The following is a 22,683-nucleotide window of genomic DNA, read 5'->3' as shown; positions in this document are numbered from 1 at the left end:
CGAAATCCGGGCCAGTTGGTACAACTCATGGACTAGAATTGTGCTATCTGCTACAGGCAATTTTTTTTTTTACATTCTTGAAAGTGCTCGCTGTAGCAACCGGTATGTTCGGTAACCGCAGAGCGAGCCGTTCTTATTGTGCTGAAATGCAGCAGTGCAACCACAGAGGTAACTATTTGCATACTCTCGCTCATTCGACAATGACCTTTCATGTTCACCTCCTAAGTTGCACTATTTTGCGAAAGGAATCGAGAATCTGGGCGTAGGGAGTAAATGACCTGCAATAACGTAATGACTTGCAAGAGACTTCCATAAATGTTTTTTTTTTCTTCTGTTGTGTTTTATCGTAATGTATGTGCCACTGGAAAGATGGGGTTAGTATTTCACTATTTTATTGTTAATTCATAACATGCGGGTTCAAATAAGCAATCAGGTTTCGCATATATTTCAAGCTGAGTACCATAACTACAATCCACTTGACAAAATTATCAACAGTGTGAATGATATAAGGAGCCTACGACGGCGCCATAAAAACGTGTTTGATAAGTTTTTTTTCCATGATGTAGCCTGCTTTTTTGGACATAGCAGCTGGGAAAGAAATTGCGGCAGAGCCCATCTCAAGATGATTGTCGATGGTAATGCGATTAGCATTGCAGCAATGTAGCGACACACCGTCTTTGTGAACTTACGTTTATTTAACATCTGTAGTGCTCATCGTAAGAGTCCTGTTGCTGCGGCTACAATATGAGACACACTCCGGTATCGTCCACTTTGTTGACAAGGTCGCTCATGAGCATTGCGGCATGACGGCGACTGTATGGCGCCTCCCGACGCAGTCACGACGACGGAATGACGAACAAGGAATGACTTCAAAAGAACTACAAAGGTGTGGCGACGGCATGGCAACAATGAGATGATGATTCTTAAATGATGACGATGGTATATATCGACGACGGCGTGACGACAATGGCATCACGACAATATGTTATAACGACGGTTATTTGACGATGACGGCTTGGTGAGTTGGAAGACGAAGTTAGAATGACGAGAATGGATAGATAGGCTCCCTATCGCATTAAAGGCAGATTACTCACGACATCATCATACAGAATTCAAATGCCGTCTGCCGCTTGATTTAGGGTAAAATTAGATAACCGTGCAAGCTTCCCACTGCACAAAAGCCGCAAAATCCGCGCCATTGCTACAACTCGCGAGAGAGGCGCCCTTCCAATATACCGAACATCGTTTCTGTCCTGTCGAGGACGCACGCAGGGCTGAGCACCGAATTTCGCCTGAATGAAGTTGCGGTACTGCCACACAATTAAAAGTGAACAACGAAGGACTAACAGCGTTGAGTTGTGCGTGTTACAGTGGTTTGTGAAATCCAGTTCCTCGACTCTGCAGATTGCGTTGAACGAGCACTCGCTCCGACCACTTGAGCGTGAAAAGCGCGCGCATGCCCCACTGCAGAAAGAAGAGCACTTACGTACTGGCCCTTCGTAGCTAGCGTGCAGTACAATGAATCTGCGGCAGCGCCATCGTTTGTGCCCTGGGAACACTCACCTGCTGCGCGAACGCTATTGTAACTCATATGTGGTTAGCCTGGACTTTATCATAAGAGGCTGTCATAAGAGTTGTAGTTTCATAGCATCACGTGTGAAGGAAAACAGAGAGAGATATATATATTTTGGGGGCAATGAGGGGACGTCGCTCTTTCGTTCAAAGACAAGTTCCCCACTTTCGAGTCGCGCACGGAAGCACTCACGTCGGAGCGTCAGACAAAGAAAGAAAGGGCACACCGACCGATGATTTCGAGTTCCACCTCGTAGCTCTTGCGGGCCCCGTACTTGAACTCGACGTTGCACACGTAGAGGCCGTGGTCCTCGTAGCGCAGCGCTGATATGGACAGCAGCGCGGGCCTGCGCACGGCCGAGAAGTGGGCGCGACCCCGCAGCGAGTCGGCGACCGAATGGCGCGCCTGCACCAGTCCTCCCGTACCGCGGTGGCCCGGTAGCGCGTCCAGCGTGTACAGCGGCGCTTGCGGGCTGCTGGCTCGATGCCACCAGGCGCGCACCGCGGGCTCCGACCGGGGTCCCAGGTCGCACGGAAGCTCGGCACTCGCAGTCGGCGACAGCAGCACGTTCACTGCGCGAGAAACACACCATGAGGCGTCAGTCGTGTGGCGCTTTTAAAATTGGGACTATCACGAAACACAGCACGGTATAAAGTGGGGCCCGATATTACAGGCAACACATGCAGTTTTCAGCAGTATATAACTGATATTGCTTGTGCATTAGATTCAACTATGTACGCACCAACGTTTACAGCAGATGTGATTCGTCATAAAGGAAAAGTACTTAAGTACTTAGTGTGTGTAGCGGCAAGTTAATTACAAACATAAGGTGCTAAGTAATACGCATGTTCCTGTGCTAGGCAACCATTGCCTGTACCGTACCACACGTACACGGATACAGAACTGAGATGCGAAAGGCGGGGTGTTTAACTGGGAGATTCTGCCCGCATTTCGCAGACAGAAGTGATAAGGGAAAGGCAGGGGAGTGTGAACCAGGCTTAGACCGGTTGACTACCCGGAGCTGGGGAAGGGGGAAACAGAAGGACAGAAGTTCACAGTATACACGGACACACGCAATGAAGCATTCATCGTTCAGATACTGACAAGCAATATATATATATATATATATATATATATATATATATAGGGTGTCTGACGTAACGTTACTTATAGAGGGTGTCACGATCATGCTAGGTGTCCCAACTATCATGCACCAAGATTTAACCAGGTGGAAAATGCCACGTCGCGAGACCGAACCATGCAAGGTGATGTAGTTTGCCATTGCTTGGAGATACTCGGACTATTTTTTTGCATTCTGCAATTACATAATTAGTCTTAATTATTTAATTACCTTCTCGAAAGTTATAATTAGGTGAAGAGGGTCAATGAGAAAATTGTAGAGCAACATGAAAAACTCCCGATAAAGCTTTCTGATGTTCAATACGTGCTTCATAGACGTGTTTTTCCAAGCATGAAAGAGGCCCGCGAAGACACGCGAAATTGCCGAGCGACTGGCCGCTCGATGCACTTAGCGTGTATTCGCGGGCTTCTTTCACGCTCCGAAAAGCCCTTTGACGACGCACGGAGCTACAGAAAGCTGTATCGAGAGTTTTTTCATGTTGACCTACAATTCTCTCATTAACATTTGTCATCTAATTTCAATGTTTGAGAAGTTAATTAACTAATTAGGACTAATTGTGTAATTAGACGGAATGCAAAAAATATTCTGAGCGAAAGCAAACAGCATTACCTTTGTTCGCTCTTGCTACGGGGCATTTGCATATTTTTAAAGTTGCAGGTGCAGAGCGTTTGCACCACCACCACGCATCCGGCATTTACAGGCCGCCAGCATGCTCCTGCCGGGAGAAATTTCCCTTTGCAGTTTCCGCGTTCCGAAAACGTTTGTTGGAAGGTGTTGCCATTGTCCAACAAAGGGCAGTGTAATTTTGAAGAAATGCGTCGTAACGGTTACAAGCACGTTCCGCGGCCAAAAAACGGCTTTCCAACAAATGCCGCAATGGCACCCGGAAATCCCTCAAGTAACGCGACAAGCCATGCGCATCGAATGGCACAAAGTCGCCGTGTGACGAGACGATTTGTCTGAGCAGTTATTGAAATATTGCGGAACCTCCTGCACAAAAGGAAAATGTTCTCTCTGTCTGGGCGCTCCCAAAGTGAAAGAAATGGGCGTTGCAAACGGGGAACGAACGCCTTCTCTATTTTTCCGATGGTGCCAAATTGAACTTCCTACCGCACCCGCTTCCTGAAACCAAAAAAAAAGCAAGAAAGAAAGGAAGAAACCCAATAGAACGAAAGTATGCTCGTGCGTGCCGGTGAGATAAACGCAGCTATTGAAGGCAGATCGAGCTCCAAGCCTAGAAAAATGGCTCAATTCTAGCGGGTAAGATGAGTTTTACCGCTTCGAGCGTTGGCTACCGCTTGGCTGCGCGGAGAGTGAGAGGGGCTCAGCCCTGCCGTTATATCGGCACCACAGCTCGCCGTGCATGCACAGGACTTCACACGCTTTGCACTGGAAGGCTGGACCACGAAGAACGGCGATGTTTCGTAACCTCCGAAAGTTCTGACGCTATTGCTGGCGAGTATTGCGTCTTCCACGAGTTATGCGCGGCATACATGCATGCGTGCATACCGACGTGCAAGTACGTTATGCCATCTGCATGTACGGCGTCTTTCTTTCGAAGTTCTCCGGAATTCTTAAAAATCGCCTGTCCCCGATAACATAGTTCTAGACCTTGAGCTGGATCATTCAGGGAGGCGGACGCTATTTGCCCTAGACATCGAAACGTATATTCAAAAATCTTTTTTTAATCGACAGTTGACTTCTTAATTAATTACTTTACGGAACATCTTGCAATTTACGAATTGTAGCCGGTGAGTTTGCAAGGCGTATCCATTTGGGATCTGTTTCCAAAGTGATAACAGCTTGAAGATCATCATCATCAGTCTTTATGTCCACTGCAGGACGAAAGAATCTCCCTGCGATCTGCAATTACCCCTGTTTTGAGCTAGCTGATTCCAACTTGCACCTGCAACTTCACCACCCCACCTAGTTTTCTGCCGTCCTCGACTGCGCTTCCCTTCTCTTGGTATCCATTCTGTAACTCTAATGCCACCGGTTATCCATCCTACGCATTACATGCATGGCCTGCCCAGCTCCATTTTAACAGCGGAGCTGTTTAAGCTCTTGGTTAGGCCGCGTAGTGCGAACAAAAAACTGCGCCTGGCGATGACGTCACCGCGCCTTGCCTAGAAACCACATCGCGGAGCGGCGTGTGCTTCGCCTACTCTCCTTCCAGCCATGCCCCGGAAAGTGTGGAGGCGCAGCTTGGCCGTGACGTCACCGGGGAGGTAAATCTCGGAGCCGCCGCGACAGCGGCAGAACTCTCGTCGACTCTGTGCCGTGCACATGTTGCCTTGCCATGGGACGTTAAGGAGAGGGAAGGGGTGCGTGCGCGCGGGGCGCGCTTTGCTCTGGAGAGAGAACGAGAAAATGAGAGCGAAAGAGATAGAGGGAAAGAAATTGTAGCAGCACCAACAAGGCAACGTGCAGAGCTGCTGCCGACACCGTCTGCGTTTCCCCGCGTTCGCGCCGAACGCGCGCGGTGTCCGCGGCTTCTGCAGCCGCTGCCTCTGGCAGCGGCTGCAGAAGCCGCCAACTTAGCAGAGCCTAGCACAACCTAGTAATAAGCTGGGCAATCATAGTAACATCTTAGCAAAACTGAGCAAAACCGAGCAACAACTTAGTCAACCCTAGCAACAACTTTTACAGATATGTAAAAGCTGGAAGAAGCTAGGTGAACACTAGCTCCACTGTTGACTCCAGCCTTGCACTACTATAGTGCAAGCTGTTTAAATTTTTTTTCTCTTAATGTCAATTAGAATATCAGCTATTCCCCTTTGCTCTCTGATCCACGCCGCTCTCTTCCTGTCTCTTAAAGGGACAAATAACCCCTCAGAACATGGTCCGTTGCATCGCTCTTTGTGCGGTCCTGAACTTGTTCTCGAGCTTCTTGGTTAACCTCCAAGTTTCTGCCCTATTTGCTAGCACCGGTAGAATGCGATGATTGTACACTTTTCTTTTCACGACAGTGGTAAGCTCCCAGTCAGGATTTGGCGATGCCTGCCATGTGCACTCCAACCCAATTTTATTCGTCTGTAAATATCCTTCTCATGATCAGGGTCCCCTGTGAGTAATTGACCTAGATAAATGTACTCCTTTACAGATTCTAGAGGCTGACTGGCGATCTTGAAGTCTTGTTCCCTCGCCAGGCTATTGAACATTATCTTTGTCTTCTGCATATTCATCTCCAACCCCACTCTTACACTTTCTCGGTTAAGGTTCTCAATCATTTGTTGTAATTGGTCCCCATTGCTGCTACATATATAGGACAATGTCCTTTGCAAACCGGAGTTTGATGAGATATTTGCCGTTGATCCTATGCGCCATCAAACTTGCCGTAAACATGCACTGTTGTTCCACTTACTTTTCTTAACAAAAAGCTCTTTTATGCACGGAAGCACAAAAGTAACTGGAACGCCAATGTATTTTGTCCCAGTATTTGGAAAATCATATCTCGAAACTGGTGTCATCCTGGAGATTCATTTCAAGTGGATACGTCAATTCACATATTGCAATATGTGCCCGTAAAGTAATTAATTAGGAAGTAAATTAGTGAATTGTTGTTAATTAGGTGAACCTGTGCTTCGATTTCTCCTGCTAGTGATTTCCGTCTGTTCAAAAAATCGTGCCTGTTATATACCTGCTTCTGCCTCGCACTGTGAATGCCATATTCAGCGTCGCTTGCTTTAAATGTCAACTTCCCATTTTTCATTCGTCAAACAAGCCTCCATGCCTTTTGTTACTATGGTTACCAATGTCCTAATACAAAGTATAATGCCTTATTTATTTATTTATTTATTTATTTATTTATTGCGCGAATAAGTTATCATTAGCTGATAAAATATGATTTTGGGGGGAAGCAGACAAACGGTTAATCGCTAAACGCTACACCGTGCGCACCGCGGATACCTGTTATGTGGCAAACGATTTCAAAAGGTAAAAGGATAAGACCGATTGATTCACGAGGTTCTACGTCCCAAAGCTACACAAAGTCGCCAATTAGAGACGCCAGTGATTTCCGAACTTGGGTGACCATATAGAAACGGCATGCACTCCAACACTAAAATGGTGGCATTAGCATGCATACAAGATGCGTGATCTTCTCGTAGAGGCCACTGGTTCCGCAGGAAACGCGGTGAGAAATTTTTGTGAGAAAAAAAAAAGATAGAACGTGAAATATCGTGGCGGTTTGGTCGGGAGTGAAGCTGAGCACGAGATGGAAAACCAGGGATTCACGCGAGAGATCGCGAAGTCAAACCCACCTATGACTCTGCCATTGAGGTTTCGCCGCGCATAGAACGCTGCAGCGCGGTCAACTGCCGGAACGTCTGCCTTCACGCAGCAAGCAGCGGCCGGTTTAGGGGTTTTTCAGGAAGGAGCGCGCGTGAAGGCGCCAGTCTTTAAATGTGGCAGCTGCGCAGCGCGATCCCAGAGAAATGCGCTTACAGCTTGATATTGTAATTCGCTTGTCTCCCCGCACCACAATCCACTTCTGAATAACTCTGGGAGAGGGTAAGTCTTCGGAAGGACTCTTCCCTGAATCTGGAAGGTGACGAAAAGTGTCAAGTCAACCTCTGGTTAGTGTCCTGTTTCTCACTCGTTTATTTGCATCTCTGCGTGCTTTCCTCATTGCTGTCCTATTCGCGGCGCAGAACATGAAAGTGAATTCTCAGATTCAGTCTATTAATTTGTTTTACTTTCCTCTCTTGAATAAAGCCGCAGAAAGAGGCAGTAGACTGGTTTCCACCTTCAGGGCGAAATGAAATAGCGAGCCTGATATAGAACTTTTTTTTTGGTAACGCAAGGATAAGCAGTATATGGTAAAGCACCGAACTAGTGCAACCAATGTTGCAAGTATTTGTCCCCTTGAAACATTTGCTGGGAAACTGTGCGCCTCGGGTTCCACATAGATGCTGTCCGTGTGCTCTAACGTGCGGTGCGAAAAGCTCCGAAGAGAGGAATCACCTCGGGTGACGCAGAGTACTTTCCCTCCGCAGACAGCAATTATCCGACCGCTGGCTACAACCATTCACGGGGGTTAAGAATGCAATAGGCGCACGATACTGGGGCATTACCAGCGTGGAGACAAAAGCGTAGTGCCAAATATGGCATCGCAAGCGCTGCAGAATAAGTGTGATTGCACAACCAGAAAAAAAAAAGAATGAATACTTGTTTCCCCTCCTGCGCCCTAATAGCGTCCTAGAAATCGTTTCATAATAATGAATCTGGCTGCAGGGAACAGCGTGATAGGAAAAGAGTCCGACTCCATTGGGGATTTAATGTCCATACAATATGTATGCATTCAGAGTCTGGAAGAGTTAGCATTTGCATTGTGCCACGCTGGTGATTTCGGCGAAATTTATGTTCTCTGTGTACTTGTCACAAAAGAGGTCTCTTAAAGCCACTTAATTCTAAGATCAAAAGCGGAACACAGTCAAAAACCTCTACATAGCAACAAGGAATATTTTCATTATTCAAGAAGGCATAAAAATAAAACAAAGTAGTCTTTTTCTTTATTTCTCTTCTCTCTATCTGTGTGTGTGCGTGTGGGCGTGCTCGTGCGTGTGTGCGTGCGCGCGTGTCTCAGTTTCAACAATTCCTTAATTTTCAGGATATAACAATGCACTTTTTTTGGCCAAGCACCACGAACCGAAGTTTTAACTCTCTATTGACAATGAGTCATGACCGCACCTCAGGGGAAAATGAACGCACTGCGCGCCCACACCACACCAAACTAATCGATCGTGTGACACCTATAAACAACATCACCAAACAACAGCAGCGACAGTCTGCGCTGTAGAGCTATGCGTATGGTGTACTGGGGCGGATAATCAGCTCAAAAAAAAAAACTATTACAGCGCCCATGCACCCCGTACAGATGGTAAACCAGCGAAGCTGAAATGTGAGGCCCTGTTGTTTATCACTAGGATAATCCCGACCGTTCATTTAAGTCTATCTCAATTATTGCTTACTTCTTTGTCTGGCTCGGCCGCACAAGCCACTGCATCGGCCCGACATTGCTGCTTGCGCTCCGCATCGCGGGCCCGATCTTCTGCCGAGGCGTTGGCGCGACGCCGACGAGATCTATCCCGCTCCTGCTCTCGGCGGCTCATACCCATATATGCAACGCGTCTATGAGCCGCACGTGATTCCTTTCTTTCTTTCTTTCTTTCTTTCTTTCCTTCCTGTCCCTGGCTCATACCCACATATCCAATGCGGGTATACGTCACACATGCTTTTATTATCGTTAATCGTGACGTAACTGACGAGCATGTGATGTTATTGATGTCATGATTTATCAGTAATGTTAGTCATACATCCGTACCCTTCCATGCCAATTTTGGTATATACCAAGTGAACGAGACGCGAGTTTTTGTTAGGTCTATTTCCGCCGGAGGGTTTCTGTGGTCCGACCACGAGTGTTTTCGATTAGCATATACAGCTTCGCTGTAAAAACCATGCGCGTTTTTGTTTTGTTTTTGTGCTAGTGTTCACGTGTGCTGAATTGTTCTGTGTTTTTTTTTTCTAAATATGTGTGTGTCTTTAAGCAAATCTATATTTTATCCTTATAAGTCAACTGGTGTAGCCGGGAACGTATAGTGCTTGCGACCTCTCCATTTCGACACCACTCACCTTACTAACGTGAAACAGTGCCTCGCATGACCACCCCATCTGCGTCTAGTCGAAAGAGTCATGGGGTGTTTTTTTTTTTTTTTTTTTTTTGCGCGGTATAAACGCTTGCAACAGCCTGGCCATGTCTCGGTACAACCTTGAGGCACCTCAAGCTACCCGCAGCGAGCAAAGAACAAGCAAAGCTCGCTCAGCGACCGCCTCATGCATGAAGCAATAGCCCATGAGGGAGGGATCGACACAATCTCTGTTGTGGTCATTTTCTGTCATTATAATTTTACTTAGAATCTATTTTTGTCCCTACATCCGTCGTGCCAAGTGGCGTATGCTTGCGATAACGGCTGCGTGGAGACGTGCGAGCAAGTTCAAATGTTAAACGTGATGAATAAAAAATGAAGCAGAACCCACGTACTGTAAGAAAAGACGTTATGCGAAACGTTTTGCTGGTAGCTGGCTATACCCAATATCGTTTGGGATTACGCAAGGCGCTACCAGGTGGATCAACGTGTTTGTGTAAGACGAGCAGCTACACGTATGTGTCTGACGCGAGCGTGTGCCTGATGACAGCAGTATGATGACAGTGACGACGATTGTGTGACGGCGACCACATGATTTCTACTCCGGCAGTTCAACGTGAGCTTACGGCATGATGAGCGAGAGAAACACAGATTATGATGTCATCAGCGACTACGTTTATGCAATCGTACGTACCTATGGCTATGTCATGTGGTCTATGTGAAAACGACGATGGCATTTGAACTCCACCGATGAAGCGTTAAAACCGGTTCGACCTGCGCTGATCATCAAGGCGGTACAATGTCGCACAGTTTCTACGTAACGTTAGCGTTAGCTGCAACCAACAAAACACTGGGAAGTGTGGGTCGATCCCGAGGACGGTGCGGTCTAGCATAGTGTCTCTAACGTGAGCTGTCACGAGAAAAGAACACGAGAAATAGGCACGTGGCGCAAGCGCCATACACCTCGAAGAGTCGACTTTAGCACGAGAGGAATATGAGTGCGATTATGGCCTAGGAATTAGATTATTAGGCAGCTGTGCTTGAAGTCAGATGTTCGATTGCACTGTCGGTCCCGAATTTCTTTTTATTCAGAGGTCGCCCGACACGAGGCGAAACAGGAGATACCTACCTACGTATGCCGGAAATTGTCTGGAATGAGGCAAAGAGTGCTTCGAATTGTTAAACAAAGGCACGGTTAATAAATGTATGTCTTGGGCACCCTGCCTTCCGCCATATCTATAGGGAGTCGCCCGCAATGGCGTCTCACTAGCCTACTGCTGCTTAGCATGAAGTAATGAGTTTGATTCCGGGACGCAGCGGCGCCATAGACAGAGAACAGACAGAGACATAGAATAAAGGGAAAGGCAGGGAGGGTTAATGAGATGGCAATATCCGGTGTGCTACCCTGCACTGGAGGAGAAAGCGGCCCCATACGCGCACTTGCAGAGGTATCAGGGTAGACTTGAAAGTCACCACTACACGCTGAATTTGAACAGCTTCGCGAGCAGCAGTTCTCTTATGTCGAGGAAGTTTGTGGATGAGAACCAGCGTGCGTCCCAGGCTCAGGCAACGTAACATCGCGCAGCAAACTACATACATACATACATACATACATACATACATACATACATACATACATACATACATACATACATACATACATACATACATACATACATACATACATACATACATACATACATACATACATACATCATCATAATCATCCCAATAATTATAATAATAATCATAACAAAATACAAAACATATCCCATCACCCAACATAAGAAATATTGATAATCGCATTAACGTTGCCAATCATCTCCAAAGGATAGATGTGCCGCCCGTTTTGTATTACTCTCGCACCTGCATTTGGAGCAAGCGTATTTGGACGGACGGACGGACGGACGGATGGATGGATGGATGGATGGATGGATGGATGGATGGATGGATGGATGGATGGATGGATGGATGGATGGATGGATGGATGGATGGATGGATGGATGGATGGACGGATGGATGGATGGACGGACGGATGGAAGGACGGACGGACGGATGGATGGATGGACGGAAGGACGGACGGACGGACGGACGGACGGATGGATGGATGGATGGATGGATGGATGGATGGATGGATGGATGGATGGATGGATGGATGGATGGATGGATGGATGGATGGATGGATGGATGGATGGATGGATGGATGGATGGATGGATGGATGGATGGATGGATGGATGGATGGATGGATGGATGGACAGACGGGCGGACGGACGGGCGGACGGACGGATGGATGGATGGATATTTGCTATGAGAGTCTCCTTTGAAACGGTGTGGTGGGTTGCGCCACCAAGCTCTTGTTCTTATGTTGCCTAATGTACTAACTATATTTTTGACGTAATAGTTCAGCGGAAATCCGCTAGGTGGAGATAAGTAATTAAAGGGAAACTGAGACATCCACCCAAATTCGAGTCACGGACCAGGACGAATTTTTCTTCAACTGCGAGGCTTTCTTTCGAGGAACCCGGTTGGGTTTCCATTGTAGCAAATTGCTACATTTGGGTGGATGTCTCAGTTTCCCTTTAATTACTTATCTCCACCTAGCGGATTTCCGCTGAACTATTACGTCATACACTTGTCTTTTCTTCGAGTTGTCGACAAATTCGACTTCGCCCTGCCATCTGCTAGCCGCCTGGTTAGCTCAGATGGTAGAGCGGCTGCCCCGGAAAGGCGGTGGTCCCGGGTTCGAGTTACGGACCAGGACGAATTTTTCTTCAACTGCGAGGCTTTCTTTCGAGGAACCCGATTGGGTTTCCATTGTAGCAAATTGCTACATTTGGGTGGATGTCTCAGTTTCCCTTTAATTACCTATATTTTTGTAGAAACACGCAAACACAAAGAATTCCCAGCATCAAACTTTTTGAACCATTACTGGGAACTCTGTTTTGTACGCCTCCGTTGTTTGTGGTCTCCATACTGTTCTCGACCCGTATCGCCATCTATCGGCGCGGCTTGTGAACGGATGTACTACGGGTTTATGACAAGGCAGTTGACGACAAAGCGTGGACCTTCGTGTGCACTGACTTTTATTTTGCTGTGCAATGAGCTTTTGGAAATTGCTCCAAACTTCTAGATTTTCCTGAAATAGGCTTTTTTGTGCACCTTTACAATCTTTGAAAATTTTACATCTCTATGCCGTAGGCACCCTGGGAGCTGACTGGGACACGAACAAATCTAGTTCCCGTCTGCATAATTTTACATGCACTTCAAGTGCCTTGCCTAAGCTACAAAAGATGCAAGACGCTGCGCGTTGTTGTTTCACATTTTATAGTCAAGTTGCTGCTACAGTAGGTACTTCGTTCATGCAAGAACTTCGAAAAGATAACGCTGGTCTTTCTCATAGTTCGAATGTGCGCAATGGCGAGCTAAAAGTAAAGCTACTGCTGAATATGTAGTATGCATATATACTGTCCATGGAACCGGAAGGCATCATTTATCCGATTGTATGTGCATACGCTCTCGGCTGCACGCAGGTGCTTGAGGGCTAGCTGCCCCATATGATGCGGAACGTGCATTGTGTAGCTGTCAGACCAGCTCAGCTATATTGGCGGCTTGACTTGCGCCAACTGACAGATCTCGGCCCACACCACGGTCAACATCGAGGTGCGCATGTTTATCTACTACGGTCCGCAAAAGGTTTTGGAATATGCAGCTATGCAAAAGCCAAATTTCATCGCAGCATCGGTGAACAGCGCCAAATTGAGGCAGACATTGTGAATGTCGCCAAAACACCTACATATCACAAGCCTCTATATCTGGCTGGTTGAATCGTTACAAAAGAAAACAAATAAAGTTTCTTTCTTTTTTTTAGCAGTAAAGAAGTTCCGGGAACACCTGTACATTTTACACCGCATGGTCGCATCAAGGTATGCCTCCATGCTTCGTTCAACACCGTACCAGTTGTCCCGGTTCTCGCTAAACTGAGTTGTTTTATCAAAGTGGGCCGCAATATTTTCACTTTTCCTTTAATCTGTATATACAATATAGATTGCTGCAGCTAGTGGCAAATACCTGCACTGATTCAACTGTTTGGATTTCATTGAGTTTCTGAAAGTTGTAAGCGGCTTTCAAAGCATGACAGACCCCTCTCAATGGAACTTCGCAAGTAGCGTGGCATCACGCGGACCATGTGCAAAGCAAAGTGTGAGACATGCGGAAAGAGGTCGGGTGCCAAACTGTTCCCTCGCGCCATGGCTGCCACGTTATCTGCCGCGGCGAATTTTCCCGAGTACGTCATGTCTCAGCAAGAAGCTTCAAGCTCGATTCATATCGGTCGGGAAACTTGGAACGAAAAACGGTCGCAAAACCTATTGCGATAGACATCAGGAGTGGAGCACGGTTGAAGCGCGACTGGGTGCAGTGAGGGGGGGGTTGCAATCCATGAAACAGAAAAATCAAACGCGGAAAGAAAGTTCGAAAGTGGTAAATTGAGATATTTCCATACAATAATTCATTTTTTAAGTACATTTAGCGTTCTAAAAACGGAAACGTACGCTCTTTTATTACACCGCTTGTTCTTGGTGACCTCTTCAGACTAGTGCTTTTTCGACAATAAATAGCGGACCTGTGCAAGCCTATGTGCAGCGAGGGGCGCAAAATTATAACGGTTCGGTTTACTTCGCCGCTTGCGTCACTAAATGGGCCGCTCCCAAGCCGGAGCTGGAAGAAGGGGAAGACGCAGCCAGTAGACGAGAGGGTGCCGCCTCTGAAGCGTGCGTCATCATTTTACGCGCCAGTCGAAGAACAGGCTTGCTCAATAAATACAAAATATAAGTGCAATCTTCTCTTGTAAGTTAAATTTTAAGGTATAAACGTGCTGTGCCAAGCGTTTACGCAATGCTTGAAGTAATTATTATTGTCATCCCTTTTCATTCTCAGCCTGCAGGTAGAGTAGCAAGCGTAAATGAGTTGGCGGAGCGCATCGCCATGTCGTCTGCTACCAGAAGCTTGCACGATGCACGTACCAGGAATGCACTACCAGCACTTCTAAAGTAGCGAGTGCAAGAGAACCGGGAACTGGCTCCTAGGACCACCTGTACTAACGTTCCGTATCAATTTATTGTTTTTTTTTTCGTTTTTTTTTACGCCCTTCATCATCAGCTTAGACATGACTCGCACGCCGCCGCGCTGCCGTTACCACTGCGATCTGCCTCTCTGCACGTCGTGTGATAAAGACAATGCAACATGACATTTACTATCCCAATATACGGATCCTGCATTGCCTGCGCGAAGTGAAATCGAAGAGCGCGGTGCTCACGGCGCGCTCTGTACTCGGAAATTAAGAACGAAAGTGCGGCACTACCAAACAAGAGCAAAAAGGGGAGTCAAATGAAATATCTCTACACTCTTCGTCTTCTATGTACAGGGCTACAAAGGCGCTGCTGCGCTTTTTGAAGTGCACAAGCCTGCATGACCGCCTGTGACGAAACTTAGCGATGAACGCTTGACTGTAAATGTGCAAGGTGTGAACTGTGAACTTCTCTCTTCCTTCTCCTCTTTCAATCCCTTCTCCCCCTTCCCCAGTGCAGGGTAGCCTACCGGGCTCAGCCTGCTTAACCTCCCTGCCTTTCCTATATGACTTTTCTCTCTCTCTCTCTCTACACTCTTCCCGTCCTGACTCTGCAGTCTTATCAGCCGAACAAAGGAAGCGCTGGAGATGCCCAGGTTGAACCATTATGGCTGCTGAATGGTGAACTGCGTGCTATGGACGCTGGCCATAGCACGGGGAATTCGATCTCGTCATGCAAATGTCTCGTTGACATTGGCTTTGGCGGCCGGGGTCTCAGGAAAGCTGACCCACCCGGCCCTTCTACCGGCCAACGCAGTAATTGCGAGTGCAACTTCGTGGACAGTGTCAGCAACAAAGGTCTAGGCCATTCCAATGAATGGTTCGCTTCCGACAGACCTCTGGAAGCTGCAGGCCGGTGGCGAGGAACCACAGCGCGCAATTATTTCCTCTCCGTGCAATGGCCACTGGCACGCTTGCACCCGAGTCTCCTCCAGTTCGTAGCGTAGCCAGCAAGATGTCTGCTAATAAAGCCGACAGTGACGGTGCAAATAGTTTTTCATCATGTCTTCAAACGGGCATCGCACCTCCCGCCGTCGTCGACAGCGAAAGAGCAACGCCAAGCAGACGACAAGAGCAAGTCACAGCCTCCGAAGCATCATCGCATGCGACGCTCGCAGGTCTCCGGGACAGCGCGGCGGGCGCGCGCGGCCAGGGTAGCAAGCCAACAGCCAAGCCACAGCAACCGAACCCAAAGCCATAGAGTTTTTCACTATATTACCTAGAGGGAAATCTGGCTCCAACGTCTATGGGAGTTTTCTAACGAGCGCTTTGCCGTCATGGGAATTAAGGTATGTGGGTGTGCGAGGCTCGTGTTGGTTGGTGTTGTACGAGGCTTCGTCTAAAACGTGCATATGGCTACGCAGATAATGCATTATTAAAATAAACTTAAGAGGAAGCTTTAGCACGGGTTCAACTCCAACGCGGCCTATTCAAATACATGTAAAACACAGAAACGTTTTTCTAAGATAACCCCTGGACCACTTTTAATTAAATGTGTTGAATTTGAGAGAGAAAGTTTAATTCTACTGACCGCTGGAAGCGGAATTTTCACTTATGGCCTAAAGTTTGTTAAAACGTTTATAAAAAATTCGAAAGTTCGAAAAACAAATTGACGCACGAAGTTTACAAATTTATAGCTCTGCATCAGGAACAGATATCGCGGTTCTGTAAACAGCAACCATTAGGTCATTCAAAACGGACAAATTCGATATGTCAATGTATATCTTATGCGAATTTATTACGTTGTGTACAAGGGTTCTGCAAAAGCTGTATTTCCATATTAATTTTTTTTTTACACTCATGTGCTACATACCATTTCTGTCCGCTTTAGATGTACTATTAGATGCAATGCACAGAATTGTACTATCATTTTTCATTGCTGAGTTAGAGTTGTCAACTTGATAGTTTCGTTTTCTGAAAATTTCCGATTTTGCCAATTTCTAATAAAAAAATTGCCAACCTAAACCAAAATTTCGAAAACAACAGTCACTAGAATTCAAGTTTTTTTCTTTTAAATGCAACAAACCTCGTCAAATTCCGCGCAGTATTTGCAGAGAAAAACGAACTCTCCTTTTAGATTTATTTAAATAGAAGCACCCGAGCTAAAGCTTCTTCTTAAGCAAGGTGTGATACCGGGCTAGTTCCTACGAAATATTGAAATGACCAGGGCAAAAACAGACACGGAACACAACAAGTGGCGACGAGGACTAGCTCTGACTTTCAGCTAGCGTTTATTAAAACGAAGCATGAATATATAACCTCGCGCACTTGATCACAACTACATATACTATCACAAGATGCAACTGTATAAGTAAACATTCTATAGCGTTGACGGATTAAGAATTTCCTTACTTATAGTCATCTGCACGTGGGGAGCCGGCTGAGGCTTTGTGGATTTTTCTTGAAGATTTGTAGTAGTCTTGATATAACTTGCACAAATTTATATATTATATAACTAACTATGTATTATATATATATAACTATATCGCTACAATATATATATATATATATATATATATATATATATATTGTAAGGAAGATGAACGATGACGCAGAGTCAGCAGCATCGGCAGCATCAAGCGCGCAGCAGAAGCTCGAGCGAGAGGACTGTGCTCGGTGCATCCTACGACCCGCTGTCGCTACGAACCCCAATAAATCCCCTTTATAAGTGGTGGAGGTGCTGGGTAACGTTCCACTCTACCATCCTGGAACTTCGTTCGCGGACGCTACCCTCTGCCATGCCGGACGCCGACCAGCAGACTCTTCCATCGCCACCCGTCCCTTGCGCTGGCACCGTTCGCCAGCGGGAACCTCCCATCTTCAGCGGAACCGACGACAACGACGTTGAAGAGTGGCTGTCATCTTATGAACGGGTGAGCGTTCACAACAAATGGAATGACTCGGACAAGCTGGCTTACGTATCCTTCTATCTTGCGGGCGTCGCCAGTCTCTGGTTCAGGAATCATGAGAGGGATATCCGAACGTGGTCGGCGTTCAAGACGTCGATTACCGCAGTATTTGACCGACCCGCCGTCAGGATACTCCGAGCCGAGCAGCGTTTGCGTACACGCGCACAGGACACGGGTGAGACGTTCACCAGCTATATAGAAGACGTCCTCGATTTGTGCAGGCGCGTGAACGCTGCCATGACGGAAGCGGAAAAGATTAAGCACGTCATGAAGGGCATCGATGATGACGCGTTCCAGATGCTTCTGGCCAAGGACCCGCGCACTGTTGGCGACGTTATCAGCTTGTGCCAGAGCTATGATGAATTGCGAAAGCAGCGAGCTCTGACAAGGCGACATCCCACACCTAATGCGGCGTCACTCTGCAGCCTGACCACCGGCCCCGAACAAGCCTCCTTGATAGCCCAAATCAAAGATTTCGTCCGCGAAGAAGTCGCACGACATCTGTCTCTGGTGTCCATCACTCCGGAGTCTGCCAGCACTTTGCCGTCTCCTCTCCGTAATGTGATCCATGAAGAGGTCACGAAAGCGCTGCCAGCTGTTCACCAGCAGGATGCCGTGGCTACACCGTTAACTTATGCTGCGGTTGCTGCAATGGCCCCTCGCAGTGCGCCCGTACCACGTTTCCAGCAGCCTGTGCACCGCCCTCCTCCTCCCGCTCCCTGGGCCAGCACTGCCGTCGCTAACCCGTGGCGTACGCCGGACAATCGCCCTATATGCTTTGCATGTAGGTATCCCGGTCACGTCGCAAGGTTCTGCCGCCGCCGATCGCAGGCGTTCGATGACGATCGACGAGCGTCCTATGTGCCGCCCGATCCAAATGTGCCTTACGGACCCTTCGATCCATCACCACCTCGCTCCCAGACTGATCGCCGTCCTCGCTTCGAACGCTTCCGGTCACCCTCCCCACGTCGCTGATCGCTTTCCCCTATGCGTCAGCGACCCCTCTCTAACGAAGAGGGAAACTAGACGACGCAGTTCCTGAGGCAAGAACTGCGCAAGTGTCGACATGCCGAAGTCCTCTTCCTTTACCTGCCAATGTCACTGATGTGTTTGTCGAAGATGTCGCTACAGTCGCCCTCGTCGATACCGGTGCCGCTATTTCAGTTATGGATGCCAGGTTTTGCCGCTTGCTTGGTAAAGTGACGACGTCTCTGTCTGGATTGTCGCTTCGAACGGCAAGTGCTCAACCCATTCGCCCTACCGCTGCTTGTACAGCCCGTGTAACCATACAGGACGTTTTATACACGATTGAGTTCATAGTTCTTTCATCGTGCTCCCACGCCGTTATTCTAGGATGGGATTTTCTCTCATGCCACAATGCCATCATAAATTGCACTCGGGCTGAGATTGAACTTTCCCACCTTGGTGACCTGGCCTCGGTCGATGCTCATCCTGCCGCTAAACTTCTCGTGCAAGAATACACCTGTATTCCCCCGTGCTCTTCAGCATTCGTACCGGTCTCGTGTAGTGCTATATCCGACGGGACGGTCTTATTCATGCCCTCTCATCACTTTGTTACCCGAAAAGCGCTTCCTTTGCCCTTTGCAGCTCTTGACCTCACCGCCGGTGTCAGCACGATGCCCATTTACAATCATCTTTCGTCGCCGCTATCACTGCTCCGCCGCGAATGCCTTGGTTACGTCGAGTCGGTTGATTCAACCCGAATTGTCTCCGTCCTCGACGAAATGCCTTCTACTGCCGTTCATGCACTGAGTGCCCTCTCCGTAGCCGACTCAGCATGGACAGATGTGTTCAGCCCATTCATCGCCGACGATCTGACACATTCGCAACGATCTCAACTTCTCGCACTCCTTCAGCACTTCCACCGTTCTTTCGACGTTGCGCAAACATCTCTTGGCCGTGCATCGACAGTCGAGCATCACATCGACACTGGCTCTCACTCACCGCTGCGACAAAGACCATATCGCGTGTCTGCTACGGAACGTCGCGTCATTGCAGAACAGGTCGATGACATGCTTCGTCGGGGCGTCATTCAACCTTCACAGAGCCCATGGGCCTCTCCCGTGGTACTCGTCACGAAGAAAGACGGTTCCATCCGCTTCTGTGTTGATTTTCGACGGTTGAACAAGATGACACTGAAGGACGTCTACCCATTACCACGCATCGATGATGCTATGGACTGTTTGCAGGGAGCCGAGTTCTTTTCTTCGCTGGATTTGCGGTCAGTCGCTACGAACCCCAATAAATCCCCTTTATAATATATATATATATATATATATATATATATTATCCGAGAGCCAGTGGGGCTATAGTAGTCCAGGTGCAACCATATTAGAAAGGCCCTCACCAGAACCCTTAGTGAGGTTAGAAGAACTGGTGAGGCTTATACAGTGCTGACTAACGGTCACGTCCTCTTCTACAGAGGTCGTGGCCTCTGTAGATTATAGATTATTTCTAATCTATAAGGACATAGCGGACAACATTGACGAATTCTACAGCCATAATGAGCGGGTAGTAGTCGTCGTAACAAAGCTGAATAGGAGGTATAGAATAAAGGTAGTACAAGATTACGCCCCAACCTCCAGTCACGATGATGAAGACATAGAAAATTTAATTAGGATGAGAAAGGTGCAAATCAGTATACTGTATTCATTGGCGACTTCAATGCAAAAGTGGTGAACAAGCAAGCTGGTGAACAAGCAATTGGCAACTACAGCATTGATTCTAGGAACACTAGAGGAGAGAAGTTGCTACAATTCGCGAAACGGTATAGGGTCCTAATGATGAATACCTTCTTCAGGAAGCGTAGCAGCAGAAAGTGGACCACGAAAAACTATAATGGAGAAACAAGAAATTAAATAGATTTCATACTCTCTGCTGATCCCAGCATAGTGCAGGATGTAGAAGTGTTAGGTAAGATAAAGTCCGGTGACCATAGGTTAGTGAGGTCTAGGATTTCTCTCGATTTGAAGAGAGCAAGAGTAAAATTAGTCAAGAAGAAACAGGCCAACCTAGACGCAGTAAGGGCAAAAGCAAACCAATTCAGGCTGATGCTCGCAAACAAAGATGCAGTTTTACAACAGGAAGATGAAGATAACTTCGAGGTAATGAATGAAACCGTAACTAGGCTGATCTCAGAAGCAGCAATTGAAGTGGGAGGTAAGGCACAAAGGCAACCAATAGGTAAGCTCTCCCAAGTAATAAAGGACCTAATAAAGAAACCACAAAGCATAAAAGTGTCAAACTCAAGAGATCAGATAGACTTCGCTGAATTGTCAAAATTGATCAACAACAAGAAAGTAAGGGATATTCGAAATTATGACGTGGGAAAGATTTAGGAAGCCGTAAAATATGGACGCAGCATTAAATCAGTGAGAAAAAAAACTTGGCATAGGACAAGGCAAGATGTATGCACTGAAAGATAAGCAGGGTAATATCATCAGCAATTTCGATGGCATAGTAAGCCAAAAGCAGCGGAAGAATTCTATACTGACCTGTACGGTTACCAGAGCAGCCAAGCTACTTTCATTCGAAATCGTGATGAACAGGATACAGAGGCTCCTTCTATAACTAGCGATGAAGATAGAAGGGCCTTGCAAGGCATGATCCGTGGAGAAGCGGCTGGAGAAGATGGAATAACGGTCGATTTAATCAAAGTTGGGGGAGATAACATGCTTGAAATGCTTGCGGACCTTTATACGCAATGCCTCACGACTTCAAGTGTACCAGAAAGCTGGAAGAACGCCAACATTATACTCATCCATAAGAAGGGAGACGTTAAAGAATTGAAGAATTATAGACCCATAATCTTGCTTTCAGTATTGTATGAAATATTCACCGAGATAATTTCCAACAGAGTCAGGGCAACACTTGACTTCAGCCAACCAAGAGAACAGGCTCGCTTCAGGAAGGGATATTCTACAATAGATCACATCCCTGTCATCAATCAGGTAATCGAGAAATCTGCGGAGTAGAATAAACCCCTCTATATGGCTTTCATATAATATGAAAAGGCATTTGACTCAGTAGAGAAAGCAGCAATCATAGAGGCATTGCGTAATGAAGGAGTACAGGAGGCATACGTGATCATCTTGACAAATATCTACAAAGATTCCACAGCTACATCGATTCTTCACAAGAAAAGTAGAAAGTTATGCCTATCAAGAAAAGAGTCAGGCAAGGAGACACCACCACTCCCATGCTATTCACTGCATGCTTAGAAGTGGTATTCAAGCTCTTAAACTGGGAAGGCTTAGGAGTGAGGATCAACGGCGAATATCTCAGCAACCTTCGGTTTGCAGATGACATTCTCCTGTTTAGCAACAATAGGGACGAATTACAACAAAGATTGAGGACTTTAACCGAGAAAGTTTAAGAGTGGCGTTGAAGATTAATATGATTAATATGCAGAAGAAAAATATAATGTTCAATAGCCTGGCAAGGGAACAAGAATTCAGGATCACCAGTGAGCCTCTAGAGTCTGTAAAGGAGTACATTTATCTAGGTCAATTACTCACAGGGGACCCTGATCATGAGAAGGAAATTTAAAGAAAAATAAAATTGGGTAGGAGTGCATACGGCAGACATAGCCAAATCCTGACTGGGACCTTACCACTGTCGTTGAAAAGAAAAATGTACAATCATTGCATTCTACCGGTGCTAATATATGGGGTAGACACTTGGAGGTTACCAAAGAAGCTCGAAACAAGTCAAGGACCGCATAAAGAGCGATGGAACGAAAAATGTTCGGCCTAACGTTAAGAGACAGGAATAGAGCGGTGTGGATCAGAGAGCAAACGGGCATAGCCGGTATTCTAATTAACATTAAGAGACAAAATGCAGCTGGGCATGCCATGTAGTGCGTAGGATAGATAACCGGGGGGCCATTAGAGGTACATAATGTGTACCAAGAGAAGGGAAGCGCAGTTGAGGACGGCAGAAAACTAGGCCTGGTGATGAAGTTAAGAAATTTGCAGGCGCAAGTTGGAATCAGCTAGCTCAAGACAGGGGTAATTGAAGATCACAGGGAGAAGCATTCGTCCTGCAGTGGACATAAATATAGGCTGATGATGATATATGTGGTTGTGACCACGTGCACGAGGTTATATATTCATGCTTCTTTGCAATAAACCCCAGTTGGAAGTCAGCACTAGTCCTTGTCGCCTCGTTTTGTGTTCCATGTCTGATCATATCAGGCAACTTAAAATCGTCATCAAAGGTTTTCATTCACCCATATTACATCTTTCAATGAAATTTACTCACCTAC

At 46.9% G+C, this 22,683-nt stretch overlaps 1 protein-coding gene across 1 annotated transcript in view; it reads right to left on the bottom strand.

Annotated features, from left to right (window-relative positions):
• The window catches only part of LOC119457370 (hemicentin-1-like), a 268,953-nt gene that overhangs the window by 81,737 nt on the left and 164,533 nt on the right, over positions 1-22,683 (bottom strand). The window contains exon 2 of the mRNA XM_049668104.1: positions 1,804-2,145. Within this exon, the coding sequence (XP_049524061.1) occupies positions 1,804-2,145 (342 nt within the window). The remainder of the gene's footprint in view (positions 1-1,803; positions 2,146-22,683) is intronic.

Source organism: Dermacentor silvarum, chromosome 1 (assembly GCF_013339745.2).
Source record: "Dermacentor silvarum isolate Dsil-2018 chromosome 1, BIME_Dsil_1.4, whole genome shotgun sequence".
NCBI classification, from domain to species: domain Eukaryota; kingdom Metazoa; phylum Arthropoda; class Arachnida; order Ixodida; family Ixodidae; genus Dermacentor; species Dermacentor silvarum.
This window is presented reverse-complemented; position numbering and strand designations above follow the sequence as displayed.